At 41.1% G+C, this 24,605-nt stretch overlaps 1 protein-coding gene across 1 annotated transcript in view; it reads left to right on the top strand.

The window, feature by feature from the left end:
- Positions 1 to 24,605, top strand: part of SETX (senataxin) — a 79,620-nt gene that overhangs the window by 3,146 nt on the left and 51,869 nt on the right. Inside the window, exons 3-10 of the mRNA XM_019641744.1 lie at positions 4,212 to 4,419; positions 5,411 to 5,621; positions 7,889 to 7,998; positions 9,400 to 9,619; positions 10,393 to 10,512; positions 14,005 to 14,176; positions 14,307 to 14,394; positions 14,882 to 19,066. Of these exons, the coding sequence (XP_019497289.1) occupies positions 4,243 to 4,419; positions 5,411 to 5,621; positions 7,889 to 7,998; positions 9,400 to 9,619; positions 10,393 to 10,512; positions 14,005 to 14,176; positions 14,307 to 14,394; positions 14,882 to 19,066 (5,283 nt within the window). The 5' untranslated portion in view covers positions 4,212 to 4,242. The remainder of the gene's footprint in view (positions 1 to 4,211; positions 4,420 to 5,410; positions 5,622 to 7,888; positions 7,999 to 9,399; positions 9,620 to 10,392; positions 10,513 to 14,004; positions 14,177 to 14,306; positions 14,395 to 14,881; positions 19,067 to 24,605) is intronic.

Raw genomic sequence — 24,605 nt, 5'->3', positions numbered from 1 at the left:
GCTGTTGTTCAGCATCTTAGCTGTAGAGGGCAGTGTCACTGGCCCTCATATGTGGGATCTGAACCGGGGCCCTCTGGCATCCCAATCCAGCTCTTAACTAACGCACCACTCCGCCGGCCCTGGTCAGCGTTTTCATATTTTAAAGGAGCCAAGTAAAGAACCTGTTGTATTTGGTAATAGATTATTAAGGACATTCGTGAAAACAGTGAAATGTAGGGGTAGAAACCAGAGTGCAAAGGAGCTGAAGTGAATCTGGTTACTTTTTCAAGAAGTTTAACTGGGAAGGATAGAAGAAAGTGATGTTTATTTGAAGTTTCTGGCTAGCTAATAATGAGAAAAGATGTCCCCAGGGTAAGCCTACGAAAGTTATAACTATACCTCTGGTGAAGCATCCTGTATTACTAACACACCAGCTCACTTGTATGTGGTCAGCATTAATAAAACCAGCTCATTTTGATGCTTGGGAAGTGATTCTTATTTCTATCCTACAGCCTGATGATCCCCTGGACACCCCATTATGGTTCAGTCATGGTTCCAAGCAGTTAAGAATCTGATGAAATTAACAAAACTGACCTCCAGAAGAACTGAGTTGTGCAAAAACTTAGAGGGTTCGTGGTCATCTACCAGCAGTTTTCCCTTAAAAGAAAAATTACAGTTTACCCTATTTAGAATTTGTTGGGCTTAGCTGTCAGGCCAATGATGATTTTAGATTTGGTGACATACCGCGCACACGGGCATTTGAGAGGAATCATGGAAACGTGCTTGTGTGGTCCATGTGCCCTGTACTCGCTGTTCCATGGGGCTTATCTGCTAGGTGGTAGTGACTCCCATGTGAGAAAATTTAGTCTTTTTTGGAGTGTGGAAATAGGCTAGCTCTCTGAGTAAGTGAAATAAAAAGCAGACTAATTTTCTTAATGGAAGTTTTCTTTTGCTAACTGCTCTGCTAAAATGTTGACTACTTTAAAGTTATTTGTACTTCAGTCTCTTAATTCTGAGTTCCAATTGTACTTCAGTCTCTTAATTCTGAGTTCCAATTGACCGCAGTCTCTTTACTTGCCAGATGAGTCTCAAACAATGGATGTTCGAGAAATCTCTAAGAGGTTTCACTTTCTATTCCTAGATCTGAGTTCACTCCCCAGTGAATTAGATCACTGAAAAAAAATCTGCAGACTTTTAGCTTCCTAGTCTTATGATATTGGCCTTTTTAGGTATAAGAAATTCTTCTTTGAATGCAATAACTTTACATTCTACAATAACTTCTGATATTCACCGTGTTACTTGGTAGCCAGCCCCTGGTTTGCAGCAGCCTTTTGTAAAGTGGGCAGATTTAACAATCAGAATCAGTGTCAGAAAGGGCAACTCTCCAGCTGAACTAACTTTGTTAGATGAGAACTGTGTGCCTCATCACGTTTGCTTTCGCCCTGCTTTTCAGAAAACTCCTAATTTAGGACTTAGTGAAATTAAATTTTTTCTAAATAAGTTTGGATTGCTCTCTCTTTTGTAATCTTTTTAAATGTCCTTTTCTGTATGTCGTAATTTAATGTTGGAAGCTGCCCTAAATTCTTTGGGAGCATGAAGAAAGTACACAATATTTAATTTTTAAAAATCAATTCATGAGACAAATACATGTATTTGATTCTACTTATGCATTTACATATAGTTCTTTAATCATGGGTATAAGAAGAAAATAAGGAATTTTTTCAAGAAATCTGTTTATTTTAAAGAACTGGCATGATGCCACAAAAGCTTCAGCGGTAAAGTATAATTTCTGTCAAGATGTTATTAGCAGAGATTATGCACTCTGACTTTTAGGGTGATCCACATGCAGAAACCTTGCTGCCAAGTTTCTGTACCCAAATATTCAGTGATTTGGGTCATGTTTCCTCACTTTTTGTCCCTTTTCCTTCCCCAAAAGGAAACATTTTAGACATTTCTTCCTATGAACTTCCTATGAATTTTAATACTAGTAACCTAGTGCATACTTCTCTATGTACTGTGTGTATATCTGTGCTTTACACATAAAAAGAGTAGGACTTTTTCATGTCTCACTAGCCAGCTTCATCTCTTTGAGGAAGACGCCGCCCCTGATGAGAACGCACGGGTTAGGGCTCCAGTTTACCAAGTGAACTTTGGGTCTACAGTTGAGTTTGTCACTTTTTTCCCCCATTAGGCTGTTTTACATAGTTAAGGTCCGGTTTCTCAGGATGAGAAAAGGTTTGTTGGATCATTTCCTGGCCCAATTCCCAATAAATCCTTCGTTTCACATGAGAGAACACTTGCTTGGATTCCTTTTGGGTGTGGTTTTCTTCCTCCTCGTTTCAGACTGGCTAATAGCTCTTTAGATAATACCAGCTTTGGGTTTGTGTGATGTTTTTCTCATGAATAGACTGGGGAGTACCGCTTTTGAGAGGCTGACTGCAGAGAGGAAGGAAGTTGCTGCTCATCACACTATGTCAAGATTATCAGCATGACTTACCATGGGTCATGTAAACCTTGATCACCTGGTTAAGGTTGTGTTTGCCAGGTGTTGCCTGTAAAATTACTGTTTTCCCTGTCCATGCTCTCTTCTTTGGAGGGGATTCACCAGGTCTGGTCGACACTCAAGATGGGGTGGGATTAAGTGCTGCCTCCTGGGATAGGGAGTATTGATACACATTGGTCGTTGGGAAAGTCATGACGTATTTTTCTATGATTTTCAATGCAAAAATGCATCATGACTTTCCCGACGACCCAGTATTATTTGGAATTCTTCTATAAGGAAGATTTGTCCCTTCCACATTGGCTTGTTTATTCATTCAGTCATTTATTTATACCAGCATGGATTCATGTATATTTACTTTATACCGTGGGTTATAATCTAGTATTACATTTATTTTATTCACAGTGTTCAAGTTTTGGCCATTGAGAACTCTTTCAGGTTGGCTCCTGTGTCCCGTTGACACCCCCGCCCCTTTTGTATTTCAAGTACTTTATGGCTCTGTAAGATGCTCCAGGCTCACCTTGTATTTTTCCTGCCCCAACCCCTCCCCCCCTTCCTCCCTCCCTCCCTCTGTCACTTACTTGTTTAATGCAAACATTTGCTTTTTGTTTAGCCACAATTGTACTGCTTACTGACAATGAGCACCCTGTTTTGCTTTTATATGCATTTAGTTAGGAATAAAAATATAGCATCTTAGGGCCAGCTGAGTGGCTCAGTTGGTTAAGAGCTCGCTTAAGAGTTTGAGCTCTGAGCAACAGCGGTTGAGTCCAGCCCTAGCTGAGCTGCCACTGAGCTGCCAACAGGTGGCAGGATGGCTCAGCTAAAAAAAAGGGGGGGGGAATATATATATATATATAGCATCTTTGCTTACTTTCATTACACCTTATTAGAGTTGGAGATGCCTTGGATTTTGGCTTCATCTTGTCTGTTATCCTCTCAGTGCCATGCCATCTGCAGTTCTGATAAACCTGCCTCGTGTATTCTCATTCACATCTTTGACACATTTGGTTCTTGGGATTTCCTGGTACCATCTTGCTACTTTGCCCTCTTTGAGACTGCTAGGATTTGGAAAATTATTGAATCTCAACCTTTTCACTTGAATTTGCATGGTGGAGGCTCTGATGTTTTTAGAAAACAAAAAGTTGGAGATAGTAAAAAACTGGATCAGACTTAGTAGCAATAGGTTAACATTTGTTGCTGTTACAGTGTATCGCTGAGCAGTGAGCTGTGGGCAGCAATTCACTCTGGCAAATTCCTGTATGCGTACTTCTAACAAGGGGAAATCCTTCTCTGAGTTTTTATTACTTGCATGGATTAATAGTTATGAGTGACTGTATTTCCAGGGATTTCAGGAACATGGCCTCTGGGAATGGAAAAGGTTTCCTGAGCTCTTGACTCGCCTTTGGTTTATCACTAGAACACCCCAAAATCTGTCCTTTGGAAACACTGATAGTTCTTCTGTCTCTGTACTTTCCATCAGCATTACATAGCACAGTGCATATTGCCTTATGGTGTTTATAACTAGCAAAATGCTGTCATTTCATTATACTCTTTACGTGTTCAAGTTTAAGAGTGGGCTCATTTGAGTTAGGCAGCGATTGACAAGCTGGCCAGCAGATGGTTCTGGATGTGGTGGAGGCACATTTTAAATTGAGGCTCGTTAGTAGGAAGTGGACCCATTCATTGTTCACACAGAACAGGCCTGAAGTATTGTTTTGTTTTTTTTCTTTAGTATTTGTCGTGTTTTCGGATACAGGTACAGAATGAGCACATGTTGTTGGTGTACGCCAGGTGGTATTTCCACCATTGACTTCCTAAGGCTCTATGCATCCAGGACCCAGCCCAGTGAATTTCAAACAGCTGATGAAGACCTCTGCTACTGCTTGGAGTGTGTGGTTCAGTACCACAAAGCAAGGGAGGAGGTGCCGCTCTTGCATGAGGTAATTTACATTGGACGGGTAATATTTTTCAGAGCTTGGTAACGAGGAAGAGAATACATTTGAACTCTGTTGGAAGCATTCCAGGAACGGATAACTGAAACTTTGAATATACTTTTAGTACTTAATTCGTTGCCTGGTATATAGTAGGTGCTGTCAGTGTTCATTGACTGATGGAATTGTGTTGAAACCTAAAGCAGAATTTTATGACCTCTGACTTTTAGTCATTTTGATACCAAACAATCTTAGGAAATGAAGTGATGGGTGGGGTTTCTTTTTTTGGTTCATGTTTTTATGTCAGTATATTTGACAGTGTTACACAGTCCTGTGTCTGAATGGCTTGGGTTCTTTTTATTGCTTGATAGCTTTTTTTCTCTTTTCATTTTTTAATGGGTAAATGGTAAACCTCTTAAGGGCAAATATATTTTTCAGTCATAGTAGCCAAGGTGAAACATGTCATTTTACATATGTGGCTTTGAATATTTGGTTTATTATATTTACCTGATGAAAAGCAGAACACAGACCATAGAGATGTGTACAATCTAGAAAGGAGGAGGGGATGATGAGTTACAAACCTGTTGAGAAAAAGTTTGCCATTCACAAAGTTTCCTATTTATGAAGCTAACCAGTGTTTATGCTGAAGCTGACGTGTTAAGGGTAGGTACCTATGACTGGGACATAGAAGAGGGGACATAGAAAGCCTAGCTTGTGCCTTTGATAAAGACTCTGCCGCTTCTCATTTCCTTCTAAACAGAGTATAGCTGGGAGGGATATTGATATTTATAGCAAAACCCCGCAAGCACAGTGTTTAAGCATCTCATGTTCTGTGTACTCATCGTGTTCATATATCATGAAAGTGGCCATGCTTAGTAACTCTTTTCTTCACATAAACCTAATATGTAGTGTCTAGTACTTTTTAAAATTTCTGAATTTTTATACTTAGGAAAAGGATAATAAGATAAAAAGCACACTGCCCATTTTTCTTTTCCTGTAGGTTTTATGGGAATTAGAAACCTCACGTCTCATAAATCACTTTGAAAAATCCATGAGGGCAGAAATTGAAGATGACGACGAATTATACATCGTAGACATCAATGGAGAGATGCAGCTGTTTGACTTTACCGGCCCAGACTTTGAAAATAAACTTCGAGTTCCTCTGTTTGAAATACTGAAATATCCTTATCTGCTTTTACATGAGCGTGTTAGTGAGTATCTTGGGTGTTCTGCAAGTTATATCAGTTTTATTATTTCAAGAATTGTAAGAATTTAGGTTTATCTATATTGAAAATCTGTTTGTTAAACATATAATTAGGATACGTAATAATATTTTTCCCAACATTTTGTTATCAAAGTCTCCAAACATAAGGAGAAGTCCATTATGTAGTGAACACCACATACCCACTGCATAGATTCTACAGTTGCTGACATCTTGCTGTATTTGCTTTATCACATATTGATTCATCTATCCATTCAGTTAATTTTCATTCTTGTCATTTGTCTGTAGCAGTTGCTCACCTTGAGCACTGTTGACATTTTAGACTGGTTCTTTGTTGTATGGGCCGTGCTGTCCATTGTAGGAGGTTTACCAGCATCCCTGACCTCCATCCACTAGATGCCCTAGCACCCCGCTCTCCCCCCACCCCAGCTGTAAAAACGAAACATGTCTGCATGGTGTCCCTTGGGAGTTGGGGGCAGCGCTGGGGAGAGGCACACTCCACCCCTGGCTGAGAATTGCTGGGCGACAGTAATTTCATTAACCACTATGGCATGGCCTTAGGGCTGCCTAGATATTGGTCATGTATATTTGCGTTTCTCAGTAGTAATCTCTTTAAAAGTAAAGACATTTTCCTGATCTATCAAATCTAACAAAATAACAATACCTTTAAGGCATCGACTATCTAGCACATATTAACATTTTCCCAGTAGTTGCAAAATATGGTTTTTGGCTGGTTTGTTTAAATTAGAGTTCAGTCAGGGATCATGCATTGCATTTGGTTCATATTTCGTACAGCTCTTTTAATCCAGAACAGTTTATTCATAACGCGAACACACACCTTTTTGTTATTGGGTTTTGTTTTGTTTTTCCCTTGACTGACTGATTGCGACCATATGGCTGCCCTGTAGAATAATGCCCTTTTCTGGATTTTTCTAATTGCTTTCTTGTAATGTTATTTAACTTGTGTCACTATCCTCTGTGTTTTCAGTAAACTGTAAAGTTGATCTAAAGATTTGATTAAATCTCTAAACAAATTTTTAAAAATTAGATTTAAAAATTTTAACAAGTCATTTTTCAAATGTTTACTCAAGAATACTATATCCAGAAAAGTACATAAGCTTGATGCTTTTTCTCAAACTAAACACACTTTTGTAACCACCACCAGATAATGAAAGAATATCAATACCTTAGGAGCCCCCCTCATGTTTTTCTATCATTCTCCCTCCTCCCCAAAGCCAACCACGATTACTAACAATATTCTTTGAAGCTTGACAAACTAAAATTGATTCAGCTCATAGGGTAAATGTCTGAGTCTATTTAGGACACTTTTGAAAGAGTAATGAAGAAATTTCCATAAAGCAACAGGAGTTAGAACAGTGCTGGCATAGTCTAGTGCAGAGGTCGGCAAACTTTTGAGATGGAAGAGCCGCCAGGGGTCAGCAAACTGCGGCTCACAAGCCACATGCAGCTCTTTGGGTACATGCATGTGGCTCTGAAGTAAAATTGAAAATGAAAATAAAACTATCATAGTTTCATTTATAAAATTTTTAAAGGACATTATTCACAGAATGGTGATTAGGTAAAAATGTATTTATGGCTCTCAAATAGTTTTAAATTGTGAGGGACAGGATTGACTCTTTCAGGGGTCGTTTGAGATGGAACGTACCCAGAGAGCCACGTGTGGCTCACGAGCCGCAGTTTGCCGACCCCTGGTCTAGTGGAACAATGTAGGGAGTCCAGAAGCAAACCAGGTATATTGGGGCGATTTCATGTTTGATGATGGTGGCTTTTCAAACCATTGGGGGAAGTGGATCATTCAGTAAATGAGAGCAAGACAAAATAGCCATTGTCGGGGGGGCTGGGAGGGAGCGGGAGGGAAACTGACTTTCTTCATTACCCCGCTACCAAATAAAGTCCACGTGAATCAAAATGTACAGTGCTAATGGAATTGGACCTGTGACCATACTTGTAAGAAGATACCCTGTGGAGATAATTATGCCAAGAGTAAAACAGAAAAGATGTATATACTAGTAAAGTTAGAATAATTCCTAGGAACCACACTATGGCCAAATAGTCTTTCAGATAGGTAAATACTGTTCCTACATTTACATTACCGGCATTTTTATGCCTCACTTTTAAGAAAAAAAACAAAACAGTTTTCATGTACTTACAAAACCACTGAAGGAGCCAGACTTAGGGGATCTCGGTGAATCGTGACATTCGCCTCATGTTTCCTGCCGTGTTTCTTCTGTGTAGACGAGCTGTGTGTGGAGGCCCTTTGTCGGATGGAACAGGCCAATTGCTCCTTCCAGGTGTTTGAGAAACATCCCGGGGTCTATTTATTTCTGGTCCATCCCAATGAAATGGTAAGTGTGGTAGTCAACGGAAGGATGTATTTTAGTTTTGCACGTACAGTTAGCTATCATGGAGGGTCTGGGTGTGTATTTTGTTTAAAATGTTTGTCAAAATTAATTCTTTTCTCTTTGTAAAATTACTACAGTTAAGCAGAGGGCGCTGGGGGGGTCAAAGAAGGAGGAGATCCAAGAGGGTAAAGGGAAGACTTCTGACAGGTGATGCTTCAGTTTAAAAGACAAACGAGGGAATAATTTGAGCTTCTCTCAGTATGTTGACCTGAAGCAATGAAGGGCAGTTCTCTTGTTTTCCTTGCCTGCCTACCCTGCTCCAAACATGTGGAAATACCAGTTAAAATATTGGAAAAAATTAGTTTGCTAATAGATGAGATTATTAAAAGCACGGAAGGCAGGGGAGGGAGAGGGAAAAAAATTGAGTTCCTAGGTGCCAGAAGTGAAGAGGGTCATAAGAATCGGAACAATAGGCAGGAGCAGAAGCAGAGAGCAGCACCGGAGGACTGAAACCTGACCTGAGCTTATTGCATAGGTTTCTCCTTTGAGGTTCCTCTTTTTTCTTTTTGAAATTTTCTATGATGAAAAATTACAAACATACAAAAGTAGAATGGTATAATGAACCCCCATATATTCATCCCTAAGCTTTATCAATTATCAATAATACATGGTCAATATTCTGCCCCCCTTTTGGATTAGTTAGAGCAAATCTGAGACACCAGAGCATTTCATCTATAAAATATGTGTCTCTAGAAGATAAGGGCTTGCTTGCTCAATTTATTTATTGAATTATTTATTTACTTATTTTTGCAGTCTTGACATGACTACTGCTTTATATATCCTTAGTTACAGGAGTTCTGTTCAGCTAGTCTTCAGATAGTTCTCAAGGGTGGCTCTGTAATTTAGTTGTAATTTTGATGTGTTCATGGGAGGGGGGCGAGCACAACATTTACCTACTCTGCCATCTTGACTACAAGTCGATAAGGACTTTTTAAAAAACAAAACAGCACTATCACCACACCTAAAATAATAATCTTTTTTTTTTTTTTTTTTTTTTTTGTTTTTTTTTGGGCAGTGTCACTGGCCCTCATATGTGGGATCCGAACCGGGGCCCTCTGGCGTCCCAAGCCAGCTCTTAACCATCGCACCACTCAGCCGGCCCTAAAAATAATAATTTTTTAATGGCATGTTTCTAGTGAGTGTTTAGATGAATGAAAATGATTGTCTCATAAATGCCTTGTTAGGGTTAGCTAATTCAAATCAGTATCAAATAAGGTTCACATATTGCATTAATTAGTGTTGTGTATCTTAAAATCTATAGGGAATCCTATTTTCTTAACTAGGTTTTTGCTGTATGTAGACAGTTGTTTGTTGAATGAAGTAATGAATGTGTTATCCTTTTAGGTTCGGCGTTGGGCTATCCTGACTGCAAAAGGGTTGGGAAAAGTGGACAGAGATGATTATTATGACTTACAGGAGGTTTTGACTTGCCTTTTTAAAGTCATTGAGTTGGGACTTTTAGAAAGTCCAGACATTTATACTTCTTCTGTCCTTGAGAAAGGTAAACTGATTCTTCTGCCATCACACATGTACGATACTACGAACTACAAAAACTATTGGTTAGGTGAGTATTGTCCCTACACAAATATTATTAGTATTTTCCTGTAGTTCTTATGAGTATCCTGCCAAAGAAGTGATCTCTTCATAATTTTTTTCAAAATTGCTAAATATAAGATTTCATAGTTTCCAGTTCTTCTGTCATTAAATTGATGTAACCATTACACATCTTATTTTGAAACATTATTTATCCTAGAAACCATCTGTGTAAGAGGTACATTTTCAAGTATGGCAAGTAGATCTTTTATTTAAAGCAGTATTAGATGTAACAATATTAATAGAACAGTTGCTTTTAATAGGGTTTGATCTGTTTAAAAAAAAGGTTTGATCCCTCTTTTCCCACCTATAAAGTATTTCCTGATAGAGATATTAGCTTTGGTTTTCAGCAAGTTCTACACTGACTCAAAAATAGGTCCACCCTGCTTCATTGATTCTGAGTCTTACAGTCATGTGTCATTTGGCAGTGATTGGGACTTGAGATATGGTGGTTTTAAAATTGAAGCCATCTGAGATTTGATGAAGTATAAATTGTGTGGTAGTCATCTTAGAAATTGTTTTCTAACCAAATTTATATCATGTTCCCTTTTTATTCTCAAATCAGTCTGAAGTCCTGTTACTTAGGAGAATCTGTATATGCAAACATCAGAGTTAACTGTTTAAGGAACTGGAGACAGTTTTGCTTCATCTTTCTGCCTTGTTATTCTTTTGTAAACTCAACCAGAGGAGGTGTTAGAATGGTGTGACTTAATCAATTCAAGAAAACTGTGAATGATCTTACAGGTATTTGCATGTTGCTTACCATTCTTGAAGAGCAAGCCATGGATTCACTGTTGTTGGGCTCAAACAAAGAGAATGATTTTATGCAGTCCATCCTTCACACCATGGAGAAGCAGTCAGATGGTAATGAGCTTTATTTGCTGAATGCTTTTAAATACTGTCATGATGATGATGCACTTTTTTTTTTTTAAGGTTTTTATTGGGGAATTGGGGGGATGGGAACAGCGCTGGGGAATCGGGGGAAGGGAAACAGACAAGTTGCTGTCGTTTTGTTCTTTAGTTGTGGAGGACGTTGCTTCACTGGCCCAAGTTGGCACCATCATTGCGCTCTTCCCGGGCAAGGCAGATCGGTCACTGGCTTCTGGACAGCCGCTCATGGTGGCTTGAGGGCCGCTCATGCTGGCTGCTGGCTACTGGCTACACACAGTAGCCCATGGCAACCCACTGCAGCAGGGGCTGCAGCCTACGCCGTCGCCAGTGACTCACAGCAGCCCAGCTCCAGGTTGAGCTGTTGTTCAGCATCTTAGCTGTAGAGGGCAGTGTCACTGGCCCTCAAATGTGGGATCCGAACCGGGGCCCTCTGGCGTCCCAAGCCAGCTCTTAACCATTGTGCCACTCGGCCCGCCCAGATGATGCACTTTTAAAATACTGGTGTCACTGCAAGAATTGGGTATATGGTGTGGAGAAAAGAAGAACATTTTACAGTTGAGGTCATGGGTTCAGAATTCTAAATCGGAAAGGACCTTTAGAATTTTAATTCAGCGCCTTACTTTCATAAAAGAGGGACTGAAGCCCTGAAAGTCAACCTATTTTTTCATGTTGAAACATCTATAGTTTGTGGTAGTCAAAACTAAAACCTATAAATTTCTGATGACATCATAGTGAAAATTATGGAGAAAGCCTTCCCTGTCTGTTGAGACCCGCTCGACAACCGGAGTTGCCTGGCTTGTCAGCCAGGTACCTGTTCTGAGTGGACTGGGTGGGAGATGAAAACAAACACAGAGAGACAAAGGCTCAGATCGGGAGGTCCACTGTCCGCTGTTGGCGGACGCAGTGGCGCAGTTTATTTTTTACACCGAGCTTATATAGAGGGAGCAATTCCCTTTTAGTCAAGGAGGATACGGGGAAACAATTTCCCTTATAAAGTTCAACAGTTTGCAGGATCACATCCTGTTATGCAGTCTGCGGTTTTAGTTGCCTTCAGCCTGTTGCTTCAGCTGCTCTTGTTCTCCAATGATACAGTGGGAGTGAAACATTCCCCGAGCTGCCCACCCAGGCATGAAGGCTTGCAGCCTGCCAGCTTGCAGCCTCGTGGTCCCTGACTGCTCACAGTTTGCTCCCCACACCTGTCCTGTCGTCCTTTTTCCTGGTTTTTCATTTCTTCCTGGTTTCACTGTCCAATCTGGTGACTGCTAGCCAAATATGGCTATTAGTTGAGATTAATTAAATCAAACAGTTACGTTTTTTAGTTTTACTAGTTCCACTTCATGTGCTCAGTCACCACCTGTACCTGGTAGCTTCCAGCGTGGACAGTGCAGATAGGGCACATCCCATCAGCATGGAGAGTTCCCTTGGATGGCGCTGCTCAGCTAGGCTAGAAGATAGGGTTTAAAGCTGGTAGTCAGGTTCATCATTAGGTCTTAACTTTCTTTTGGTCATGGTTGTCTCAAGCTGATCAGGGAGGACTTGTGCTTAGATAAGTGTTTCTAATCTTTTTTATGAAGTAATGAATTAATAAACAAGCATGTCAGATCCCATGAAAACATAATGAATATAATTTTTCCCACTTTGACTTCTCTTTAGGCAATTTAATTGTGGATATAAACTCTTCTGTGGGAGATCCTAAAAGAAGTAAATGTTACTCTCATTGATTGCATATACTTTCTTGCTAGATTATTCCTGATTAAGGTTATTACTAATTTGTTTACCAGCATTTACTACATAAATTGTTCATTTCTTTCTGTACACCTTGCACAAAAAATTGTGTCCCCTCTGTTAATCCGGCTCCCATAACCTTCAGAATGTGAGTCACCTCTTTAAGAAACCTTTCTTAATTGTCTTCACCTAACTGATGACATTTTTCCTTAATTTGAGAGCTTACATAATATGGTGGTATGTCAGCTGCAGTAGAGGCTAAGAAAGTATATGAGAAGGTTTCCATCAATGTGACTGTGTGATAAAAAAGTAGAGTTTAAGAGCCCTGAGGAAAATGAAGTGGAAAGTTCTAGGGTGACTAAATAGCATTCTAGTAACAGATAGAGCACTTACCTCAGAGGAGTACCGGAGAAGATTATATGGCTGAGAACGTTTGATATAGGAGGAAGCTTCTGAGGTAGACTTGAAGGATGAATAGGATTTTGATCGCTGTTACTAATAGTGAAGGCATTCTGGTTCTTATTTGGGAAGAAGCCAGCTATCTGTTTTTGCTGTGGATTGGGAATGATTATGAAAGCGTGACAGCTAAAGCTGGAAAGAATAGAGGAAGCTCTTACAAGTGCTTGACTGAGTGAGGACTTTGAATTTTCTTGGAAGACATCAAAGAACAATTGAAGGCCTCTTGAGTAGGGCAGTATCTTGCCACTGCACATCTGATAGAGAAGAGGGAAGGGACTGGAGGTTAGAGCTTGTGGGTAATGGGAATTCCTGAAAATAGATACCAACAACGCCATGTTGAGATGGATGGATGAAGACTGTATATATATATTTTTTTAAGATTTTATTGGGGATTTAGGGGAGGGGAGCAGCGCTGGGGAATCGGGGGAAGGGGAACAGACAAGTTGCTGTCCTTTTGTTCTTCAGTCTAGTTGTGGAGGACATAACTTCACTGGCCCATGTTGGTATTATCATTGCACTCTTCCTGGGTGAGGCAGATTGGTCGCCTACCTCTGGACAGCTGCTCACGGCGGCTCTTGGCAGCTCACACCGGCTACTGGACGTTCACACTGGCTGCCGGCCACACACGGTAGCTTATGGCCGCCCACTGCAGCAGGGGCTGCAGCCTACGCCGTCACTGGCGACTTATGACAACCCAGCTTTAGGTCCAGCTGTTTTTCACCATCTTAGCTGTAGAGCCAGCTCTTAACCAACACGCCACTCGGCCGGCCCCAGGGCTGTGTATTTCTGCTTACCCATTAGCCGGGGGATTCAGACCTTTACACCAGCCAGATGGCACACACAGCTCAAGGTCACGGCAAACCAGACTTCCTGGTAATGTGAGCTTTACTAAGGTTTTCTTTCTTTTTCCCTTATTTCCTCTACTTCTCTTTTGTTATTTATTGAAGGAAGGGAGTAAAAAGTTGTGGGAGAAGATGAGCTGATAGGAAAGATTATCTCAGGTGTGGCAAATGGTGAGCACATTGAGTTTCCCTAGACTACCTCAGTTTGCTCCCCATTTAAAAATTTCTTACAGAGGCATATAGTATGCTTGGAAAAAATGTAAAACCGTTTAAAAATTTGCCAATTTTTTAAAACTTGTGGTTGGCAATGCTTTGTGTTAAAGTACTTGCTGCTCTGCTTTGTTTGTTGCTAGCCAGATAAAAAATGCTTCATTCTCAATATATTTTAGTAGCTTTTCTAATTGTTTTGTAATTTGGCAATGACTTCATTGTATTTCAGATGATAGTGGGGATCCTTTCTGGCCAGCATTACACTGTTTCATGGTGATTCTGGATCGCCTTGGATCTAAGGTCTGGGGTCAACTTATTGATCCTATTGAGGCATTTCAAACCATTATCAACAACGTGAGCTACAATAGAGAGATCCAGAATATACGGAAGAGCTCTGTAAGGTTAGTTCCGTTCGCGGGTAAGGATTTTAAAATTCTCTGTAAGGAAGTCTGTTTGTTGTAACTTACTGAAATAGGGTTTTCTCGTTTTTTTCTTCATTTCCGTAATTTCTATTTATTCTTAATATTTAAGGGCCAAGGCAGAACCGGAGTCCTATCTGGATGATATGGTGTCTTGCAGCCAGATTGTATACAATTATAATCCTGAAAAGACCAAAAAGGTATAAAATGTTTTGAGAATTCAGATGACATTGTATTCCTTTGTATTTTAAAACAGTGTTTTACATAATGAGTTGAATTGCTGATTTTGTGATAGGAGCTGTTCTGCATCAACTTTGCATAAAGGCTGTCTGATTGAACAGATGGATTGTGCACTGGGGACAATGGACTTGAACTACCTGTGCCCACTTTGGAAAATTCATCTTTAGGTGCAGTTAGGAAGAGTGGAAAGTTTATGGGATGGGGGAGATAAGTGACATGACTAGAAATCGAAACCAAGGTCAGAGTACATGGAGCTGCTGTAAATTTACCTTTTCATAAAACCTTAACCTCAGAATTTCACTATTTTTGAGTTTCTTGGGTATGTATGTGTACGTGTAAACTAAAATAGGAAGATTGAGTCATAGATTTGCTTGTTTACAACTTGTTTGCTAAACCTGTCACGAATGGTGCTTGTTTATCTGAATGTCAGTGTTTCTTTCCTTTCAGGATTCAGGATGGAGATCTGCCATTTGCCCAGACTATTGTCCTAACATGTATGAAGAAATGGAAACATTAGCCAGTGTGCTTCAGTCAGATATTGGTCAAGACATGCGTGTTCATAACAGCACGTTTCTGTGGTTCATCCCTTTCGTGCAGTCCCTCATGGACCTTAAGGATTTGGGTGTGGCTTACATAGTAGAGGTCATCCATCATCTGCATTCCGAGGTCAAAGACGTTCTCAACCAGACAGTGGTCGTGTGTGACAAAGTCACCGAATTCTTTTTTCTAATTTTAGTGTCAGTGATTGAACTCCACAGAAATAAAAAATGTTTGCATTTGCTGTGGGTTAGCTCCCAGAAGTGGGTGGAAGCTGTGGTTAAATGCGCCAAGCTTCCGACCAGCGCGTTTGCACGGAGCTCTGAGAAGTCGTCCAGCAGTGTCTCCAAAGGAACACCGATAGTGTCCTCTGTGTCGCACTCGATGCCATCGAACTCTGTACAGCTTGCCTGTGTGCAGCTGATTCGAAGTCTCCTTAAAGAAGGTTATCAACTGGGGCAGCAGACTCTGTGTAAGCGATTCTGGGATAAGCTCAACTTATTCCTGCGAGGAAATTTATCTCTAGGTTGGCAGCTGACTAGTCAGGAAACCCAAGAGTTACAAACTTGTTTAAAGCAAATTATTAGAAACATAAAATTAAAAGTTCCGCAGTATAACACTTTTGTGGACCTGACTCTGTGTAAACCTGCTCCTGCATGCTGTTATAAAGAAAATGGACAAATAGGGAAGAAGTGTAAAAACGAGTACTGCCTGGAAAGTTCTAACCCAGCATTTTCTAAGGAACCAATGAAAGCTGATGAATCTCAAGTGCAAGAGAGTGTGTTGAGCAAAGCAAGTAACACTGGAAAAGAAAATAATGAGCAAAATTCTATAAAAAATTTGAAGCTAGAGGACCATTACTCAGCTGGGTCATGCTTAAAGCAGAGTAGTAAAAACCTTTTCGCTGAAGGACCTGAAGATCAAGTTACAAGACATACAGGGAAGCAGAAGCCTGTAAACAACAATTCCTCATATACACCGCAGAACTGTACTTTAAGAAATGATCCAGAAAGGGGATTTGACAGAGGAAGAGGAGGAATAATGTCACCATGTTTGTTGACTGATTCTAGCACTGATTCTTTGGAAAAGGTGTCCACATCAAATGAGGATTTCTCTTTAAGGAATGATATTCTTGGCAAAACCTCAAAAGCAAAAACTAAGGCCCAGAAAGATGAAATCTGTGCTAAGTTATCACATGTAATAAAGAAGCAACACAGGAAAAGTACTTCGGTTGATGATACTATGACATCAGAGGGAAACCTAACTGGATCTAACATGGAGAACTTGTATTCCAGGAAAGCTACAGGCTGTCAGAAAGGGGATCGCTTCCTCCATAATCTCTCTTTAGACCAGAACAGTATTCTGGATAATAAAAATGGAGAACAAAAATCTCATAATAGTTTATTGCTGAAAAAGAAACAATTGAAGAATGAAGAGTTAGATGTTTTCTCTTCCCATGAAAATGTTTGTCAAATACAGGAATGTCATACTGATAAAGATTTGGTCTCATTTACAGAAATGACCAATACTTTCATGCATAAAACATCTTCCTTTAAAGACCCTGTGACTGTACTTGAATCAAGAGATAAGGAAATTAGTAAGAGTACTGACCGGGTTTCTTCTAAGCTGAGAGAGCAGGCTCCTAGCAATAGTCCCAAGTCGGATACCTTAACAGAGTCTCAGGTAGACAGAGACCTCCACAAATTATCTTTAGTAGCTCAAGCCAGTGTTAGTAAGTTTCCATCAAATTCAGCTCAAAAAAGCTCATCCCTGCTACAAAGAAAAGTAAAAGACAAAAGAAGTTTCACAGCCAACCGAAATAATGTGGGAGAAACCTGCCGTGGACAAATTATTATTATTTCAGATTCTGATGATGATGAAGAAGAAAGAATTTTTGATTTTGAGAAACACATTATTAAACAAGATAAAATGTGCATTGAGAAAGACTGTCCACAGCAGCATACTTCAATAGCTAATATGAATGTGGAAAGGAAACTAATAAAGAAAGAAAAGACAAATTCCCCTTTGCCGTTTGAGGAATGTGATTCTCAGGTTTTTGAGTTTGAAAGCCAACAGGATGTATTTTCAGTGTGGCAGGATCAGAAACCAGACAAGAAGACTTCAGTTCAAGGGGATAAAAAAAACTCATGTTTGACCGATATGGCTGATATCACAAATGATTGGGGCTATGATACAGATTATCCTATGTCAGAAGAAGTTACTGCAAAAGGAGCAGAGGACATTGAAGAACGTGCAGGGCCACAAAGCATTCGGATGTCTGTTGAGGGATTTTATGGAATTGAAGTAAAAAAGCCTAAGCGAAAAGAATTTGAAAAACCTAAGAATGAGGCTTTTCCTTTAAGGCCTTCATCTTCTGATAGAAATGAGGACCAGTCTGATAATGAGAGAGAGCTGACTGAAAATGATTTTCAAGGTATAGACTTAAGGACTACAACTCCTTGTTCAAGTATTCAGAGAACCACCACAGTTCCCCTAACGAAGTCTTCTCCAAAGGGTCACACTTACTCCAAAGCCATCAGGAAAGTTACAGTTTCTAAAACTTCTAAGAAAACACATTCAGATACCAAAAAAGGCCACAATAAAAGTTCAAATTACTTAAGTTGTAGGACAACTCCTGCTGTAGTGCCACCAAAGAAGTTTCGCCAGTGTCCTGAACCAACTTCCAGACCTGAAAAACTTGGTCTGAAAAAGGGCCCTCGTAAGGCATTTGAGTTGTCTCAGCGATCTTTAGAGTGTATAGTTCAATTACGTAACCATGGCAAAACTGTTGGAGTAGTTGATACCCGAAAAAAGACTAAACTAATTCCTCCTCAGACTTTTCCTGTCAAAAATAAACTGCTTAAGAGTCAAGATTTTCAGCTGCAGAGGCAGTTGAGACCCATATCACACCAAAATAGACAAGGACTTTCTGATGAGAGCAGGGTTACTACTGCAAGGCCTCGTGCAGCGCCGAGTGCTGACATGTTTGTGCCCGAGTCAGACAGGTCAGGTTATAGTAGTAAAGGAGGAACTGAGGTCATCACTAACAGAAATGGAAAACAGTTACCAAAACGCGTGTCTTTCGAACAGGAATCCATGAAAGCAAATTACGTGGCTCAGGTGACTGGCAGTCCTTGCCTTTTGAACAAGCGTAATTCTGTGGTGCTAAATGGAAGAACACCAACAAATGAAATAACTCGCTCTACTTCAGAAGACCCTTCAGGGGGAGGTGACGTAACCGTCCATTTAGAGATGGCAGCTTTGCAAAAGGGAGAGCCTGAGCCCTGCAGTGACATGGAGGAAGATAATATATTTTTAACACAGTGTGACCCTGAAGACATGGACTTGTGTTCACAAATGCAGAATGATAATGATAAACTCATCGAAGTAGTTCATGGACAAGAGACAGTTCAGGTAGAAGATTCTCTCATTCGGCCCCAGTTGGCGTCTTTGAGTGGCGCAAAATGTAAGTACAAAGATTGTGTTGAAACTATGAAAAGCCAGGGTGAGTACTGCCTGAAACACTCGGAAGTGAAAGTAGGCGATGAAGAGGTATTTCGTAAACCCGCCTTGCCTCTGTCTGCATCTAAACCGTTGAAACCTTCCACGACTAAGATTTTTAGCTCAAGTTCCACTTCACGGATTGCTAATTTTTCCAGGTCTTTGGAAAATGCCCCAGCACTTGTCCCAGCTATAAGAAATAAGGCCAATGGGGTCCAGTCCAATTTGAAAGTGCCACTGCCAGCCTGTGTGGTGTCTCAGAAGCCAGTGGCTGAAGTGAAGAGTCTGTGCAACATTCTTCACTATCCAACTCCGAACAACTCCAGCAGGCACGGTTACAAACTCCCGCTGGGTGAGAGCAAACCTTTCTCTGCTTCTCAGGTCAACATTCTCTTGTCGTCACAGTCCATCTCTGACACTTTCATTAAAGAGGTCTTAAAATGGAAATACGAAATGTTCGTGAACTTTGATCAATGTGGGCCCCCAGCAGTCCTTTGTCAGTCCGTCTCAAGACGCGTGCCTGTCCGATTTGAAGATTATGGAGATTATTTTGATGTGTTTTTCCCTTTGATGATATTGAATACTTTTGAAACCGTAAGTATGTGTTTTAATTCTATACCTTTCCAGACTTGGAAGTCGCTCCTTCTCTTTCCCCTGCTGAGTGTTAGAGTCCAGGGACCGTCGTGGACCTCACTGTGATTTAGATGTAGCTTGTAGATTTCACGTTGAACAAACATTTGTGCCAGACACTGTTCTAGAAGCTGGTGCTACAGGGGACACTTTTTTTTAAAATCTGCCCTCTGGAGCTTACAGACAATGAATGAGTGCTAATGGACCAAGTTCAAGGGTAGCCCAGGAGAAAGTGTTTTTCAGTGCTAAGGGAGGGGAAGACTTCTCAGAGAAGACAGTCTCCACGTGCGTTTTTTTTTTTTTCCTGAAAAGTAATGTAGACCTTTACTCAGGTTTTCTTGAGGAGGTGGCAAAGGGTAAATCACTTTGAACAGCACAAAGCAGTAAATCCTGAGTTTCTCCTGACATATCTGTCTTCCCCAATTCCTCCTCATCCTAGCAGCTGCTTTCTCCTTGTCGCTGCCTCCCCCACCCAGCACACCCTATCCTGGTTCTGTCATCCTTATTCTTCCTGATGAGGAGTGCCAGATAAAGGACAGGATTCCCAGTTAGGTCTGCCCCTCAGAAAAACAGCTGCTATTTCCTTAGTGTAAGCACCTAACAGCATTTTGAAGGGTGTTTTGGTGTTCTCAAAACAGGTAAGAGGTTTTTACTTTTCCAAATTTCTTAGAAAAGCCCCAAACCCAAGTATGTGGTAAGCCTTAAAAACAAAACCAAGAACATTGAGGTAAATTGTCATATGTTCACTCACTTGACAGGTGTTTGGGTGCCTGGTACCTGCCACGTGCTGTTACAGGCCTGGGAGGTCAAGTGAACTAGACAGACGAGGCCTGTGCCTTCTGGAAGTGACCGCCTCCAGTCTCGATGAGGGCTCTCATGAGATCTGGAGATATAGGGCACTTTAGACTGACTGAGAAGTCAGCCTCGTGAGCAGTGTATTTACACCGAGAGTAGAATGAATAGAAGGACCCGGCCATGGGAAGTAGATTGCAGGCAGAGGGAGTACAAAGACACTAAGGACAAGTGTGTGGACAAAAACATGTGGCCCAAAGGGGCACGCCTGCTGCACGAGGAGGTAACCCAGTGAATTGGTAATCCTCTTCAAGGTCAGTGGCTTCCAGACAACTTGTGAGTGTGTCTGTAGGGTGCCCTTGAATTTCTTCTATCTCCTGTATCAATCAATGCCCCAAATTTTAGCCATTGTTTTTAAGACTTAATGATTTTACTAGTGTTTCAGAAGCATTAGAAACAGCTCATTGACAGTCCTCAGTCTCTTCATAACACAAAGTGAAATATTTGTGTTAGAAGAATTACTTTCTTCTCATTGGAAAATTGTTGCTCAGTGAGCAGTGCATACAGTAAAAGCTGGGGGAAATTTTACTCATTTTGAAACTTATTTTTTTCTTTAACCTTTTTTTTCTTGCTGGAAAGCACTAAATTGCTTAGAAGTCATTCTCAGCCTTTACATTTAGGACAGATACATATTTCTGATTTTATTTTTCTCTGCGTTAAGAGGTATTTCTGTATTCCTTTTTAAGATTTCTTCCTTGCAGGACATTTTTGCAACCCTAGCCTTTTCAAAGCCATGAGCACAAGTTTTATTTGTACCAACACAAAGTTAAAAATAGTAAAATACTTCCTTAAAGGCCCATTATAAAAAACATCAGGCACCCTCCATCACCCAAGTAACGTTTTTGATTCTTAAGGATCCTTTTGATATTTACTTCCATATTTCTAAATAACATGCCACTATTGTGACTTGTTAATTTTTCAGTTTTAGGCATTTTCTGTTAGTTTCCCGCTTCAGGAAGTTCACTCTTTCCCAGTCTGACCATCACACACCTTTCCTGTTCCCTCATCTCACTGTGGAGCCGTCTTGGAATTGTAGGTCAGCATTTATTATTTTGACTATACAAAAGGTATCCACAACTAAGTCATGTCGTATAACTACTTTTCCTTTCCTTCCCAACTCTGTTTTCTCTGGATTTGTTTCATTCACTTAGTTTTCTATATACTTAGTACTAAATTAGCTTCAGACTCTTGGATGTTTAACGGTCATTATGATGGACACGTCCGGTAATCTTGGTTCACGGTGGTTAGCCTGAAACCCTCACCCTCCTCATCCTTGGGCTGCATTTCCTTCTTTCCTGGGTTAGATCTCTGTGTCCTGCACCCCAGGTTGTCTTCCTTGGTCACACCCTCATTGTAGTAAGGCACATCCTTCAAGCTTCCTGAGAAAAGGATGTGTGGGAGGGAAATTTTTGAAACGTTGCGTGTCTTAAAGTTTAATTACCATGCTCGCTTTTATTTTTTGGGTTTTTTTTTGTATTTTCCATCTCATAACACTGGTAGTCTTGGATAACAGGTTTCATCATTGATGAAGGCCAATTGTAGATTTAAATACTTAACTACTAAATTGTTACATATAGATAAAACACTTAACACTTCAGCCCAAAAGGTAATCTACGTTAGTTTTTTTCCTAATTGAAAACTAAAATGACTTATTTATACCAGTAGTCAATCGTCTTTCTAAATTTGGTATTGCCCCCTTTATTTTTCAGAAGATCCTCAAGGGTACTTCTGAATTTGAGGCTTGGGGAAAGGATTGGGTAATGGGTGCAGAGAGTTTTAGGAGCTGGCAGGATGACATGCTGGTGAGAACTTGCAACCAGTCTAGGTCGTTTGAACTTGTGGGGAGTGGCGTTCCCAGTGCTGTCCGCAGTGTTCAGATGGTACTGGAAATGCTTTCTAGCTGCAGTGTGCCCTGTAGTGTCCTCAGGTGGCTGCTGAGCCTGGGAATGTGGCCGGTGAGACTGAGGGATGGAATTCTTTTGCCAGCTCTCTTTCTGTTACTGATTTCTAGTTTAATTCCATTATAATCTGAAAGCAGACATTGTGTGATTGCTAGTCTTTTAAATTTGTTAAGATGTGTTTAATGACCCAGAATGTGGTGTTTTGGTGAATGTCACATGTGAGTTTTAGAAGAATGCGTATTTAATCTGCTGTTGTTGGATTAAGTAGCCTCTAGATGTCATTTATATCAGGCTGATTGAGGGTGCTTTTGTATTCAGCTATCTATGTCTTGACTAACTTTCTGCCTGCTGGACCAGTCCATTTCTGATAGAATATTAGTCTCCAGCTAAAACACTGGGTTGATCTATTTCTTTTTGCAGGTCCATCAGTTTTTCCTCACTTATTTTGATTCCCTATTGTTAGGCACATGTATATGAAGGCTTATTATGTCTTCTTGGAACATTGACCCATTTATCATTATGTGATTCCCTTTTTCATCCCTAATAACTTTTCTTGCCCTGTGGTCTGCTCTGTCAGAAATTAATATAGCTACTGCCCCGTCTTTTTTTTTTTTTAAGATTTTTATTGGGGAATTGGGGGAAGGGAAACAGACAAGTTGCTGCTGTTTTTTTCGTCAGTCTAGTTGTGGAGGACGTTGCTTCACTGGCCCATGTTGGTATTATCATTGCGCTCTTCCTGGCTGAGGCAGTCGCTCGCCGGGCCCTGGACAGCTGCTCACGGCGGCTCTTGGCAACTCATGCTGGCTGCCGGCTGCTCACGCTGGCTGCCAGCCACACACAGTAGCTTATGGCAGCCCACTGCAGCTCTACTGCAGCCTGCACCATCGCTGGCGACTCATGGCAGCCCAGCTCCAGGTCGAGCTAGCTGTTGTTCACCATCTTAGCTGTAGAGGGCACAGCGTCACTGGCCCTCCTGTGGGAGCTGAACCGGGGCCCTGCTGCTCAGAGCTGGTGTCCCAAGCCAACTCTTAACCAACGCGCCACTTTGCTGTCCCAAATTTTTCTTTATTTTTGATATGTCATATTCCTGACTTTGACTATGCCTAAGTCTGGTTTTTTGGCATTTATTCTGCTTGGTGTTCTCTGCTTAGTGATCTGTGATTTGGTATCTGACATTAATTTGGGGAAACTCAGTCATTATTGCTTCAAATAGTGCTTCTGTTCCTTCCTCTCTTCTGCTGTTCCCATTACATGCACGTTGCACCTTTTGCAGTTGTCCCACAGTTCTTGGATAATCTGTTGTTTTTCACCTAGGTTTTTTTTTTCTTTCTGCTTTTCAGCTTTAGTAGTTCCAATTGCTGTAGCCTCAAGCTCAGATTCTTTCCTCAGCCATGCCCGGTCTACTAATGAATCCATCAGAGGCATTCTTATTCTTCATTTCTGTTCCAGTGGTTTTGATCTCTAGCATTTTCTTTTGGTTCTTTCTTAGAATTTACATCTCTCTGCTTACATTAGTCACCTATTCTTGCATGGTCTACTTTTTCCATTTAAACTCTTAGCATGTTACAGTTTTTAAAATTCCTGATCTGGTCATTCCAACATCACTGCCACATCTGATTCTGGCTCTGTTGCTTGTTCAGTCTTTTCAGACTGTGATTTTTGCCTTTGAGTATGCCTTATACTTTTTGTTGAAAGGTAGACGTGTTATACTGGTTAAAAGGAACAGCAGTAAATAGGCCCTTAGTAATGTGGTGAGTGGTGGGGAAGGGGAATGTGTTCTGTTGTCCTGGGATAAGGTCTCAATCATTCAGTGAACCTGTGCCTCTGCGCTGGGAGCTTGACACACGTTTGCCAGTTCCCCACCTCCTTAGGTGGGACAGGAGGGCTAGGATGGGCCCGAGTTGGTGATTTCTCTTCCCCCAAGTATATCAGGCTCTGATAAAATCCCAGCAGGTGAGGCTGTGGTATTTCTCCATAGAGCAAGTCTTATTAAGAAGATCTGAATGCTCTGGTGTATTTCAAAATGGTTCTTTTGCCCCTTCCCCTGCTGGAAACAAAGGGATTTTTTTCTCCTTACATTCACCGAGGTCCTGGTAGAGCTCCTAGAGGTAAAACTCACCAACTTGCGGGGCCTCCTGATGACTGGGTCCCCCTAGAGCTTGTAACATGTGTAGCTGCCCATGCTGAGCGTCGAGCAGTTTGTCAGTTACCGTTCAGGTTTTCCTGTCCTGACCCAGGTTCTGCTTACCGCTTCTGCTCAGGTAGGTTGGGATTGTCTGTACCCACCTGGCTCTCCAGGTTGGGGGCAGCACTTTGCCCTGTGACCTCACTTCTCCGGTTGAATCTAAGAAAAGTTGTTGATTTTGCAGCTTGTTCAGCTTTTGTTGTTGGGATGGATTGGCGACTTCCCAGTCCCTTACAAGCTGAACTGAAAACTGGAAGTCCCAAATTATTATTATTATTTTTTTAAAGATTTTTATTGGTGAATTGCGGGGATCGGAACAGTGCTGGGGCATTGGGGGAAGGGGAACAGAGAAGTCGCTGTCGTTTTGTTCTTCAGTCTAGTTGTGGAGGACGTTGCTTCACTGGCCCAAGTTGGCACCATCATTGCGCTCTTCCCGGACGAGGCAGATCAGTCACCGGCTTCTGGACGGCCGCTCACTGTGGTTGCTGGCCGCTCACGCTGGCTGCTGGCCACACACGGTAGCCCATGGCAACCCACTGCAGCAGGGGCTGCAGCCTACGCCAAC

The sequence above is a fragment of the Hipposideros armiger genome, unplaced genomic scaffold (genome assembly GCF_001890085.2).
Source record: "Hipposideros armiger isolate ML-2016 unplaced genomic scaffold, ASM189008v1 scaffold_3, whole genome shotgun sequence".
Lineage (NCBI taxonomy): Eukaryota > Metazoa > Chordata > Mammalia > Chiroptera > Hipposideridae > Hipposideros > Hipposideros armiger.
The sequence above is the reverse complement of the archived record's forward strand: the minus strand, read 5'-3'. Positions and strand labels throughout refer to the sequence as shown.